This window comes from Penicillium alfredii, assembly GCF_028826965.1.
Source record: "Penicillium alfredii strain IBT 34128 chromosome Unknown utg000011l_segment0_segment0, whole genome shotgun sequence".
Lineage (NCBI taxonomy): Eukaryota > Fungi > Ascomycota > Eurotiomycetes > Eurotiales > Aspergillaceae > Penicillium > Penicillium alfredii.
This window is the reverse complement of record NW_026622708.1, coordinates 609,688-622,443: the sequence shown is the minus strand read 5'-3', so window position 1 is coordinate 622,443 and position 12,756 is coordinate 609,688. Positions and strand designations below refer to the sequence as shown.

The following is a 12,756-nucleotide window of genomic DNA, read 5'->3' as shown; positions in this document are numbered from 1 at the left end:
GGTATAGATGGATCTATAGAACAGCTCTATCTCCGATTCTATGAGTATTCAACAACTCTATTCTGTCGCCTGGGTCTACCAAGTCCATTCATTTCTTCTTTCCTCCTTTCCCTCCTTTTCCACCACCACCACCTTTTCCACCACCTTTGCCCTTCGCCTTCTCACTACTTCCGCCGCCACCAGCACCGCCAGCAGTCATGATGCGCACCTTGCTTACTGGCATAGTGTTGATGATCTCTGTATCTTTCCACCCCTTGATCAGTTCACCTTCCCGTGCTCGCATTCGCTCTGCATCAGCGCGAGGGATCCCCGCGTCCTCAGCATGCTCCTTTTTGACCTTCCCGGTAGTAGTTTCAGATACCCAACGACCGATGATTTCCTTGACAGCCTTGCCCTTTTTAACTGTGCCCGGTTGTAGCTTCACCTTGTACTTGTAGTGTCCCAGTGCACCCCATGGTGCACATACCGGAATTGCCGCGAGGATTTCGTCGTCCGGAGTCGGCGTACCGACCAATGCAGGGATCCAGCTGAGATCCGCAGCTTCAGCGAGGGCAGTCTCTTCATCGGAGTCACCCGCTCCGCTCTCTGCGAAAAGAGCTTGGCGCTTGCGCTCGGCTTCGGTGGCGCGCTCATGTTGTTTCCGACGTCGTTGTTTCTGGGCTTCGGCTTCCCGGTCCCGTTGCGCCTTGGTTTCGGCTGCCTTTGCCGCCTTGGCTGCTTTGCCCTTGTTCGCACCGAGGAGTCGGAGAGCAAGTTCACGCTCTTCCTCGTCCTGGTAGGCATACTTTGCGGCCGCACGCTTCTCCTTAGCACGCTTACCGCGAGTTGGTGCCACTCGCGGCGCAGCTGGTTCGGCCTGGCCTGGTCGGTCGAGGGGCTTGCCTTGCAGCAAAATACGTCGTTCGCGGGCCGAGAGCTTTTCTTGGTCTTTCTGCTCAGGTCCAGCATCCTGATCCGCTGTGGATGCAGCTTCATCATTCTCCCCTTCCTGTTGCTCTCCTTGTGCGAGTTCAGGTTCAGGTTCCTCGCTCTTGGCATCATCTTCGTCTGACTCGGCTTCGGGTTCTTGAGCCGAGGGCCTTTCGTTCACTGGAAGCTCAGAATCTCCTCGCTGAAGAGCGTTCCTCACTGGTGCCTTGTCATCGTCATTTTCATCGTCGTCGGACTCTTCCTCTTCCTCTTGCGGCTCCTCAGTAGCCTTGGATGCAGAATCTGGCTTTTCTGGGACTTCTTTTTGTGTAGACAATGGGTCATTGGAGTCGGCTGTAGTTTGCTCTGAGGTCTGTTGTGTTGACAGCTCATCAGGCACTGTGGCAGCGGAAACCTCTTCAGGAGCATCGGACAGGTCAAATCGCTGTTTGTGATTCCGAACACTCTCCCGGCTGATCTGAAACATGACGGCAAACCCTAATACAAGCTGCGACGGAGCCAGGAAGTTCTTCTCGCCCTTTATTTGAAACTCACCTGGAGGCAAGATGCCTCCACCAGTCTCAGCAATTTTCGATACCTGATGGGCATGTACCCACCAGGCGGACATGACCGCCTTGGAGTCCCATGCCGTCGAGGTCGCGACGCAAAGATTGCCTGCCTGGGAAATAGTACTAGGGGAGATGGGCGCATCAGCACTCTGGGGTCGGTTCTTGACCACAATTGGAGTTGCTCCTTCTAGGTCTGCATGGACGAAAATATCGCCTTTGTTGAGATAATGCCGATAGAGCAACTCGGTCTGCATCGCATCCCATGCCCTACAAAAGTCAGTGCCTGCCAAAACCCTAGAAATCAACCGGAATGACATACCCTAAAACCAAGTACCCTTCCGGGGAAATGAAGAAGAGGAACTTTTCAAACCAGAAGGGTGTCCGGGCCTTTCGTAGAACTTGCTTTTCCTGCTTCAGGTTCCGCTTAAGATCGGTCGTCACCTTCTTCTCGTGGCTCTTGAGCGCTTTCGAAGAAGACTGAAGGGTCCGTGCTTGCTTCTCGGAGGCCTGTTTCTTCTGCTCATAATATTGAGTTGCGTTCGCCCATGGAGTGAGGCCAAGATCAATGTCAATAGTCAGCGAGCGAGAGTCGCTGTCGGCCTGTGCTGCTCTTCGTGCCTCCTCGCCCTCAGAGTCATAGTCAGACTCATCACTTGTGGCAAGCTCCTCCTCGTCATCCTGGTCGTCACCAGCTTCCCCGAGGCGTAGCGTGACGGTGTTTTCATACAACTTGAGAGGCAACTTGATGATCTGCGCAACCGGGTTGCCTCGGTCCTGTTCCATCTCAATCAAGCGCGCAATCTCGCCCCAGTCCATTCCTTGTGCCACCAGTCCATTCACGGCATCCATGGCTTCTTGAACTCGGTACACGTTGTCCTGAATAGCACCCGCCTTGCGAATGTGAATATCTTGGGCATCTTTGAGAGCGTCGATCCGCTTCTTATGTTCTTGGCGGACAGAGTCGAGCTTTCGCTTGGCTGCCTCCTCGCGCTCCGTTAATCTGGACTCGAGTCGCTGCGACTCCAAAGACGAGAAATACTCGTCGACAGTCGCATTGAAGCGCTCGATTTCCAAGATCGTCGTCCCCGGCCTGCCCTCAAACTGTCGGGGTTTGAATGGATGGAAGTCTTCATACAAAAGACCAGTAGCCTTGGAGGGGGCTTCGTCTTCGACAGGAGGTCGCGTGTCCTCCTTCGCAACAATGTAGCCCGGGTGGCTCTCCCCGGTCCTAAAGCTGTTAGACACTCGCTGTGCTTCTTCTAGCACCTCTTTCACTTTCTCCAGCAAGCTTTCCTCTCCCAGAACCTGATCTAGCGGCGTGGCAGGATCAAATTCCTTAACCGCAAAAGCGTGATCCAGCAGTAATGGGGGGTATTCTGGAAAGCCCTGCGACAATGCTTTTCTCAAGACATCTGTATTTTTCTTCTTGGATTTCTTGGGCGCATTGCCTTCTTGAGAAAACAAAGCCTGTGCCTTCTCGATCGTCTCCTTAACCCGCTCTGTGGTGATTGGCGGGACCCCATCGTAGTTCTGTTTATTGGTGACGGTGTACTTGAGGCCAAGCTTAATTTCCTCCTGACCCTCACCAGCTGAGACGGTTCGAAACAAAGCAATGATGTTGTATTCGCGGTCTGTCAGGACGATGTTGCCACCCGCGAAGAATTCCAGGAACATATGGTATGTGCCATCGCTGAAAGAAAAGTCGATGATGCGGTCAGTCCCAATTTGGGAGATGCCAGTAATACGGCGAGACTTCAGGAACTTGCGAAGACGGGTCACAAAAGGCGAGGGGGTGGTCGCGGCGGTACGCGAGTACTGGGTGACATGGGTGCGGAAGCCGGAGTCGACAATGAGTTGTCGGCGATGGTCTGGTTTTGCGAGTTTGAAAAGGAAGATGCGCTGTTCGCAATGAATTATGAGTGTATATTCCAGGGCGAGTATATCACGAAACGAGAAGGGGACTTGTGCGTACTGAGGACAGATCGTAGACGTTGGACACGCGGAGGTTGACTAGCTCCGAGGCCAGTTCCCGCGTGATGACCTGGGCTTGTCAGTGGATAATTGCTTCGACCAAGGGAACATTTTTCTACCTTGACATCCAGCGACGAGAATCTCTGCTTCATAGTGAACCCGTGGTGGTTGAAGTGGAAAAGAACGGAATTTTCGAGCGTGACGTATGCGGGGCAGGAACCAGGCGGGCACTTCACTGGGAATAGGCTTGTCTTCTCGCACATTCTCCGACAGCTATATCAACTAAACATTCTAATACAATTATGCATACCAAAGAGTAAATATTAGATTTCATAGCTTTCCTTACTCTTAGAATTCTGTCTTATTTAAAATACTCTGGTATTTACTTAATTCAAGCTTACTATAGTTATCTCTTTTTAACCCTCTTCTGTGATCTCTTTTCTTCCATTACTTGTTCCACTTATTATTACTATTATTATTATAGAGAGAGAAAGTAGGTAGCTAAGAGTAAGGGAGACTGTATTAAGAGAATGTTTGCTTCTTAGGGGAGAAAAAAACTAGCCAGGTCAAAATTTAGGGCTCACCTTATAGTTGTTTACGCAAATTCACAAATTTTTCTATCCATGGATTATGAACGAGTCTGTTGATAAGCATCGAGTCTTTTCATTGCAGTCATTAGTCTCGCAGAGAAATCGGAATTAGCTGCCTTGTTCGAAGCCCCAGCATAATCCAACACAGGACTATATCACGCAGTCAATTCTTTGCAGGGCGCAGTAAGAGACAAAAGCATGCAGAGATCTATGGAGGCCTCCATCCTCGGAGGGAGGAAATCCCTTCAATTCGGACATATAAAAGAGAACCATATCGCGCCAGGACCAGCCAGGGAGAACGGAGAAAAACGCGAGAATGCACGCAAAGGGGAGAAACACAAGGCAGCCCAACCCAAGAAGGAAAGGTCCGAGGACCCGTCTCTACATATGCCGCAGTCCCTCCGCAAGACGGCGCTTGCCAAACTCCCAGGCATTCAGCAGACCCTGCTCCGTCAGGTCGATGTTCTTCATGTTCGGCGCATCGGGGCCGGTGCCCGGCTGACCCGCGAAGCGATCAGGACAGGGTCCGTCTCGAGAATGATTCCGTCGTCGATGGTTTCGTCAATGGTCAGGCAGACCAGGTCGTAGTTCTCGACAATGGTCCGCTTGTCGGTTGCGCCCCTATTGACAATAGCTATTAGAATCCTTTTTTGTCGAGAACACCCACACGGCTATGAAGAAAAGCGAAACCCGGTACATACTTGAAAAGGATTCCCAGAGCATCCCGTAGTGAAAGTACCACATTGTACAGCAAGACCTCGTTCTCGTCGGCGCTCCCGACCACGTACAGCATCACATCGCTCTCCATCTTGAACACGACAATGCGGTTGTCGTACAAGATCACGTCACTGGCAGACTTGTTGGTTTTCTCGAGCAGCCCCTTCTCAAATGACCGCTGCTCCTTGACCGTCGGATAGGGATTGGCGCCGGGGAAATCGGTCGAGTTGGGCGCTGCGCCGGCGGGGGGTGCGGTGCCGAGTAGTATTTGCTGAAGATGCGGGACCCATCGTCAGCGGACATGACGAGGACCGCATTCACGGAGAAGAGGGACAGAGGGCCTGGCATGGTGAATTGAATTATGGGGAGCAATGGACACGGACAACACGGTGTTGATGCCCTCAAGGGCCAGTCTGGCCGGAAGAGGCGCGTTAACTTTATTCCGGCCATTGACTCGAACTATACGCCACTCTTCTCTACAAAACACCCAAACTGGTGGGCTTGAGGCCAAGTTTAATCTCGGGGCATAGCTATCATCTTTATTCATCTATTATACGAGTATTTAAAAAGTATTGTTGTACAAATTTTCTTGAGGGGTTGGAGAATAAGCACTTAGTTGCGAATTTTATATTTTTTCACTGCTACTTCCGACGATAGCATCTCCAAATTTGTAAAAGCCCCAAATTCTTAAAATTCCTTTTCTATCATAGTATTCGTGATATTTGACCTGCTTGACCACTCACGATGAGAAGATTTTCGGTACTGTGTGAGGAAGGATTCTCCATGCTCAATTTCGAGGAAAGAGAATTTTCCAGAAAATCTTCAATCACTTGAACATGGGATAAGGGACAGTGACTATATTATGGGTATTTGGGATTTCCAGACCCTTATTTGATTCGAAAATTAAAGCATCGGAAGACTGAATGTTAGACCAAAGCAAGCAGCGAAAAGATATCGTAGTCTATGCCACGAGACAGCCAATTCAAAAACAGAAGGAGAAACGTGACGTTTAAATAACACAGAACATGATTGCGTTTATGTGCATCAGAGGGGGTATGGTAAAATATGGGGAAAGTCAGTTACAATATCACATCACATCATCTTGTCCATAAACTAATCAACACAATCAAGAAGGCGGTGCCGGCTCATCGGGGTTGGTGTTCTGGCGATTCATCCACGGAATCCAGCTTGCGCGGTTGGCCTTCCTCCGGGCAGCGGCCTCTTCCTCCTCGATTCTGGCCGTTTCGCTCACCAGACGCAGCGGACGCAGCTTATTCTGCGTCATGACCGCTCCAGTATAATTATTCATGCCGCTGCTGGACCGCGGTGGGCTGGATGTCGCCCCCGTGGAGCCGGTTTCTCCAGGGATATCACTGGTGACGCTGGGCGAGCTGCTGCGGCCGGTGCGCTCGGGCTGGCTCGACATGGACGGGGCACGGCTCATGCTGGAAAAGTAGCTGTTGGCGCCAGAAAACATGCTCTGCCGCGACCCAGGGCCCACAGCTGTCGGGCTGATGGGCCCTCCAGAATAGCGCCCGCGGTACATTTGCCCAACGACCGATGCAGCGCCCGGATCTACTTGCTCCGAGCGGGTACGGCGATGACTCGCTCGCACAGACTGAGCACGGAAAGGGATGCTGGGTGCAGTGTCCGGGTTCTCGTTTGCAGTGCTGTGCGAAGGTGCCGGAGGCGGCGGGGGCATCATACTGGCTGGGCGGGAGCGAGGTTGAGAGCGAGGGGCTGGCCCAGCGACGACCGATCTGGCTCGTTGCAAGAAGCTCTGCGAGGGAGAATCATCCTTCTCCGGGGGAGTAGGGGGCAAGTCCTTGTCTCCGCCGCTGGCCCGCTTGCCATTCGGGCCATCATGATCCCCCCTGTCCAGGATGTGCTCGAACCCGTCGTGCTGCAGGAGCCGACTGATGATGCGCTCGATATAAAGCGTCAAGGCCTTGTTTTGGTCCTTAAGACTTCTAATTTCCGCCTCCATTCTGCGAGTCGGATCGGTCTCAGGCGCCTCATCCACGGATTCGAGCTCATCCGCCAGGGACCCTAGTCCGCCGGAAGATTCCTTTGTCCCGGGGTGGGCATCCCGCATAAAATCGCCCTTTGTAAAGTCGCCAGTCAGAGTCTTCTCACTCAGGAGAAGCTGATAGCTTTCGTTATCTTCCATCAGGCGAGCGTTGGCCATGCGAGCCTCCAAAAGCTCCTTCTCCAACTCGCGCTGGCGACCGCCGCCTTTGTTTTCCATCTCCACGAGTTTGATTTGGGATTCCGCGAGTTCCAGGCGCAATGATTCGATCACCTTGTCCTTTTGCAGGAGAAGCGTGGAATTATTCCGGGAGGGACTGCGCTCCAGTTGCGACGAAGGCGCAAACTGGCCGTCCAACTCCGGGGAGGCCCTGTTGCGGAAACTAGCTATATAGAGGAGTGACTTGTTAGATGATTGCAATCACCTTCCGGGGCATACGAGAGGGGTCATACAGGATCGGGAGATTTGGCGATCGCCATCCGCATTGATGCGCATGTCTTTCTGTGCCATCGACTCTTTCAGCCGTTGGATGGTTGCCTGCATCTCTTCTTCCCGGCTTGTTTGCTGCTCTTTCTCCTGCAGCATGGCATTCCGCTCCATCTCGTGGTTTTGTTCCAGGTCGCGGATCTGGCGGGCCTGATCCCGAGTTTCGCTGTTGAGCGTCTCAATGCGAGTGTCCCGCTCATGAGCCTGATCCTCCAATTTGCCCTGCTCACTGACAGCCTCATCTAGACGCATCTGCAAGACACCCAGCTGCTTCTGGTATTGCTCGGAGGCGGTTTCGGCCTTTTGAAGCTGCTCTCGCAGCTCATCGATGAGAGCAGCATTCTGGGCCCGCGCCTCCTCGTCGGAGGGGTCGCCGGAAACTCTGGGGACATTTGACATGCTCAGATTGGACCGAGCGGGCTTTCTGGCCGCAGCGCGTGCAGAAACGGGGGTTGAGCCTCGGAGGGAGGGGGAGCGGTTGATGCCGTTACTGGCGGCGCTGGGCGAGCGTGTATGTCCTCGTGTGGTGGACCCGTTGGTTGAGGGCGGATCTGCGGTCGATGATTTGCTGGAACTGCCGGGAGTTCCAGGTTTGCGAGGCGTTGCTGACATCGTGCAGGGTCCCGAGCCCGTGGACTCCAGTAAATTGGATATATAAGAATATGAAGCGAGGTCTCTCCAATTCAATAATCTTCAAGAACACCTTCAATTGGTGACGGTCAGGAGGGAAGGACGAAATCAGGGTACCGTGTAAATTAAGAGCGGTCAAAGGATGAGTGGACACCTTGTGGAGAGCGCTTGTATTGAAGATTGGCGGTTGGGGATGTTCGGGGGACTGCTGTCAGAAATTGATTGCGAGCCACATGGCTGATGGAAGCCAAAGAATCATCGAAGACAGAATGACATTTGACGAGAGCAGCCTGGAATGACAAGAGGAATGAGGAAAATGCTGATTGCAGACGCTCGATCAGGGTGGTTTCTTGAGGAATGCGGGCGGGTCCCTTACTCTGCGCTTGTATCTAAAAATACAGTGGTGTAGTAACGGTTTGGGGGCTGGGATACGAGGGGCAGGCAAGAGGACACGAAATGTGGTGAGGTGATGTCCAAGTTAATCGCACCAATCGAAAGATTGCTGGAGGCTGTCAATGAGATGTAGAAGGGATTGAATTGAGTGAAGGAGATTCAGTCTGTTCGAGCGTAATCAATTCAGGGACATTCTGCCTAAGGCCACCTGTTCCATGTATAGGTCACGTGGCATGTAATATATCTGGCGGAGAAACTGATTTTCCGTCTTACAAGAGGTATGGGGTGGTGCAGTGACTCTTCGCAACCACAACAGTCGGAGCACATTGATAAAACAAAAATATACCTCTGACCTTCGCTTCGTTCAGACAGCTTTGAAAGATATAGTATGGAACAAAAATTAGATTTAAAAGGTTTATCAAGTAAATTACATTCTATTTATAAGGTTTAATTCTATATTAAATATATAGATAGCCATTTCACTACTACTACTATTACTATTTTATTTAGTTTCTATCTCTATTTTCTGATCCTTTTTCTAGTCTTATTCTAATCTATTATTTTTAATAAGTCTTTTTTTTTTTAATTTTTTTTCTTTCTTTCTCTTTCTTTCTTTTTAAACAAAGATTTACGATTATACCGGCTACAGAAGGTCATAAGGTCACGTACGGGTAACGAAGTCGAATCCTCCCAGCTTTTTGCGACCCACTTCACATCTTCTTATATTATTAAATATGACCTGCAGCAAAATAATTCCTTAATTGTTTCTTGGTATTTGAGTGATCCTAATCCAATTAGTTAGGATACATATAGAGAAGAATCTAGGGAATAGGGACTGCCAAAAGATTTAAAGGACTGGAAAACAGATTAAAAATTAGAGATAGTAGTAGCTAAATAGCTATCGAAATATAAAATAGTAGAAAGTATGGCTTTAAAATCTAATGTTTAGTATCTACTACGTCTTGCGAAGCCGTCTGAGCGAAGAAAGAGAAAAGCGAGGCCGAGAGTAAGAACAAGACGCTAGCTGCAAATATTGAAGAGCACGTGGCTAAGATTAGAAGGCAGGCTACTGAGATAGAGGAAATGAGGATGGATATGATTTTGAGAGGAAAGAAATGATGAGCTAATGACTGAGTTGCTGCACAGAGTTGATTGACACTACCACTTTTTCTACTATATTTTTCCTTTTCTAATGTTTAGATATACGTTCCCATCCGAACTAATCAAACGATAAAGATAGAAAACAAAGAACAATATCACCAAGAAACTCTTCATGCGCTTTTTGACCGCTATCTCAATGCTATGAAATTCATAGAGTTGGCTTCAATTCCTGGTATGGAAATCGTGAATAGCGACAAGCCGCTGAACCTCAGCCTCTAAAGGAGTAGTGATTATCATTAGCTATCCAATATCAAGAAAATAATAACTCCTTTTAAATAAAAAGAAAGGTAAATAATAGGCCTAGAGAACCTCATTCTTGCTCTTTATTGTGCCACCTAAAGCCGCCTAAACAAAGCAACCTTGGAAGAGTCATCGGCCTGTCATCGATCAACCTGTCTTATTTATTCTCTCTATCTCTAGCTGAGCCCCCATCACTATCGCAACATCGTTCACAAGAATCTTCTTCTTTGACTTCGGAACCTTGTCTATATAGCTCCGTCTTCTATCATAGCCACCGGACTTCTTTTCTCCTAATTAGCTTTGCTAGCGGATGACGACTACCAGCTTTCCACTCTGAGATCCGTCACTACAATCCATGTTAGCTCTTCGGAGACCTTTTACTGCGCTTTGGGGGAGCAGATCCAGAGCGAAGGCACGCACTGGTCCCGGCACGAGCGGCATCCAATACACTGAATGGCCTCCCCGCTGAGCTTATACTGCTGATATCGAAGCTCTTGCAACCTGTGGATTTAATCTGTTTCTACCTCTGCAGTCGCTGGATATTCATGGTCCTCGGTAATCTAAGGAGAAACCTTCGATATGGTTTTGAACAACCGAAACTTCCATTATTATATCGATTGGATCGCGATCTTCCGGACAAATATATCTGCCACCGATGCATCAGACTTCATAGATACAATGGATGGGCTAGCCTTGGTCTACCCCATCCATTCAACTTCAGCTTCTTTCATCCGTGTATATTTCGGATAGACGATCAAAGGCTGCAGTTACATCAGAGACGCGCATATCATATCGAAAGTCGATATCAGCAATTCTATTTCCTTCACTTACAACTAGCGATGAAACGATTCTGTCATGGTCCAGTAGCCGATATTAGCACTGATTCTCTGTTTAATATCGAAGTTACACCAGAAACATGGACCACAGTGTTATTTTCCGTCAAAGCACGAATGTGTTGCCAGCCACCAGCTTTACAACTACGGACCCAAGACATCATCCTATTTCACAGCGATCAGGAGATTAAATGGTGCGAAGATACTATGAGTTATCTTCGGATTTGTCACCATAAATCTAATGCGCTACTTGGGCTTTTGAAGGAGCGGCTTGCGAAGCAATTTTATACCAAAAAAAGAACGTGATTTCTTCGGATTCATGCCAGAAGTGCAACACCGATTACCAAAACGAGTTTCGGATATTCCATGAGGAGTTATTAGTCCTTATCACGAGATGGATTGACTTTGGCTCTGGCATCAAACCGAGCGATCCTCGCTGGGTTGTTCATGCAGGACGGATGCCAGCAGAGAACTCTCGTACCTTCTTGGATCTAGATCCAAGTGATATCAATCACAGTCCTCGAGCTGCGTTTGAAGAAGCTTGCGGAGAACAAGATTCGATAGATTACGGTCTCGCAATCTCGCCTATCTCAAGGACGGGAACTACAAAAAGGTCGCCGCATCGTAAAGTTGTTCTTCCGAATCTGACAAATGCGGGTCCTCGGCATGCACTCTGATTGGCTAAATCGCGTAGGGTTAGGGCTTGCCACCGTCTGCTTGGAAATCAAATCCCAAATCCCGTGACTCAGCGGTCCATTTCTTTTCCTTCTTTTCGAACCCTCGACACCATCGACAACCCACACCCAGTTCGCAGGAAGTGCAGTCAGCCCATTTCCAGCATTCACAATGGCCCGTCGTCCCGCGAGATGCTACCGCTACTGCAAGAACAAGGTGCGTGATGATTTTGGACTCCGATCGATTTTTTGTGTGGGCTAGGATGGACATCTCGGTTGTGGGGAGCGCATGGACGAGCACTGTGCTCGCGACCATTTGCCAGCTTGTCGCGATCGGGATGGTCGCTGAGACTGCGCCATTGATTTTATTTTATTTTCTTTTCCAAAGAAAAATATTTTTCGGAATGACGAACTCAGGGTGGCATTTTGACTGACATGAATCTTCCGTCCAGCCCTACCCTAAGTCCCGGTTCAACCGTGGTGTTCCCGATCCCAAGATCCGTATCTTCGATCTCGGTCGTAAGAAAGCCAACGTGGACGACTTCCCCACCTGCGTCCACCTGGTCTCCAACGAGTACGAGCAGCTGTCCTCGGAGGCTCTCGAAGCCGCCCGCATTTGCGCCAACAAGTATGTTTGCCACGAACAATACTCGACCAATCCAGCTTCTGACCTTTTACCCTGTTTATAGGTACCTCGTCAAGATCACCGGTAAGGAAGGATTCCACCTCCGTGTCCGTGTGCACCCCTTCCACGTCGTCCGTATCAACAAGATGTTGTCGTGCGCCGGAGCCGATCGTCTGCAGACCGGTATGCGTGGTGCCTTCGGTAAGCCCAACGGCAGCGTTGCCCGTGTGAACATCGGCCAGATCATCCTGTCGGTCCGCACCCGTGACTCCAACCGTGCCGCCGCCATCGAGGCTCTCCGCCGCTCCATGTACAAGTTCCCCGGCCGCCAAAAGATCATTGTCTCCAAGAACTGGGGCTTCACCCCCGTCCGTCGCGAGGAGTACGTCCAGCTGCGCCAGGAGGGCAAGCTCCGCCAGGACGGTGCCTACGTTCAGTTCCTGCGTGGCCACGGTCTGGTTGAGGAGAACATGAAGCGCTTCCCCGACGCCTACGAGAACGTTTCTCAGGCTTAGAGGGTGATGGGATGAACTAAACCACGAATTCAAGAAAAATGTTCTTTTATTGTCTTCATCTCGTTCCGCCTTAGCTTGATATCAGTCGTGTGCGAATCGCAATGGTGGAGTTGTTCCATGGGTCATGACGTTTATTTCTGTAGCTGTAGGACTTTCTATAAATGGTCCGGTGGCTCTGCTAGCTCAACTGTGACTAGACATGTACCATGGAGCTGCCCAACCTCCCAACTAAGTATAGTGAGAGGGGACGACAGTCATCTTAGCCCTAAACCTTTCTACTATGACAATCCAGGCACTGGTATCATCTTTTTGATTGTCAACCATGTGCAGTGAGACAAGGAAATACTCGCTACTGGTCTATTTATGGAGAACCTGGGATCAAATCGCCTGCCCAGTTGCTATATAGCATCGATC

General features: G+C 50.0%; 4 protein-coding genes across 4 annotated transcripts; 1 reads left to right on the top strand and 3 right to left on the bottom strand.

The window, feature by feature from the left end:
- Positions 1–88: 88 nt before the first annotated feature.
- On the bottom strand, positions 89–3,601 carry NUU61_008669 (putative DUF814 domain protein; the record flags this gene model as incomplete). Its single annotated transcript, XM_056659194.1, has 4 exons — positions 89–1,745; positions 1,798–3,377; positions 3,451–3,519; positions 3,569–3,601. 4 exons carry the CDS (start codon positions 3,599–3,601, stop codon positions 89–91), a joined length of 3,339 nt encoding a protein of 1,112 aa, XP_056507487.1.
- Positions 3,602–4,420: 819 nt separating this feature from the next.
- On the bottom strand, positions 4,421–5,104 carry NUU61_008668 (coatomer subunit zeta; the record flags this gene model as incomplete). The annotated part of the gene is made up of 4 exons (XM_056659193.1): positions 4,421–4,483; positions 4,543–4,660; positions 4,741–5,027; positions 5,078–5,104. The coding sequence occupies 4 exons, from the start codon at positions 5,102–5,104 to the stop codon at positions 4,421–4,423; spliced, it is 495 nt and encodes a 164-aa protein (XP_056507486.1).
- A 778-nt stretch (positions 5,105–5,882) lies between these two features.
- On the bottom strand, positions 5,883–7,883 carry NUU61_008667 (uncharacterized protein; the record flags this gene model as incomplete). Its single annotated transcript, XM_056659192.1, has 2 exons — positions 5,883–7,171; positions 7,238–7,883. 2 exons carry the CDS (start codon positions 7,881–7,883, stop codon positions 5,883–5,885), a joined length of 1,935 nt encoding a protein of 644 aa, XP_056507485.1.
- Positions 7,884–11,374: 3,491 nt separating this feature from the next.
- NUU61_008666 (60S ribosomal protein uL16) lies at positions 11,375–12,342 on the top strand (the record flags this gene model as incomplete). Its single annotated transcript, XM_056659191.1, has 3 exons — positions 11,375–11,419; positions 11,655–11,830; positions 11,892–12,342. 3 exons carry the CDS (start codon positions 11,375–11,377, stop codon positions 12,340–12,342), a joined length of 672 nt encoding a protein of 223 aa, XP_056507484.1.
- Between the last annotated feature and the right edge of the window lie 414 nt (positions 12,343–12,756).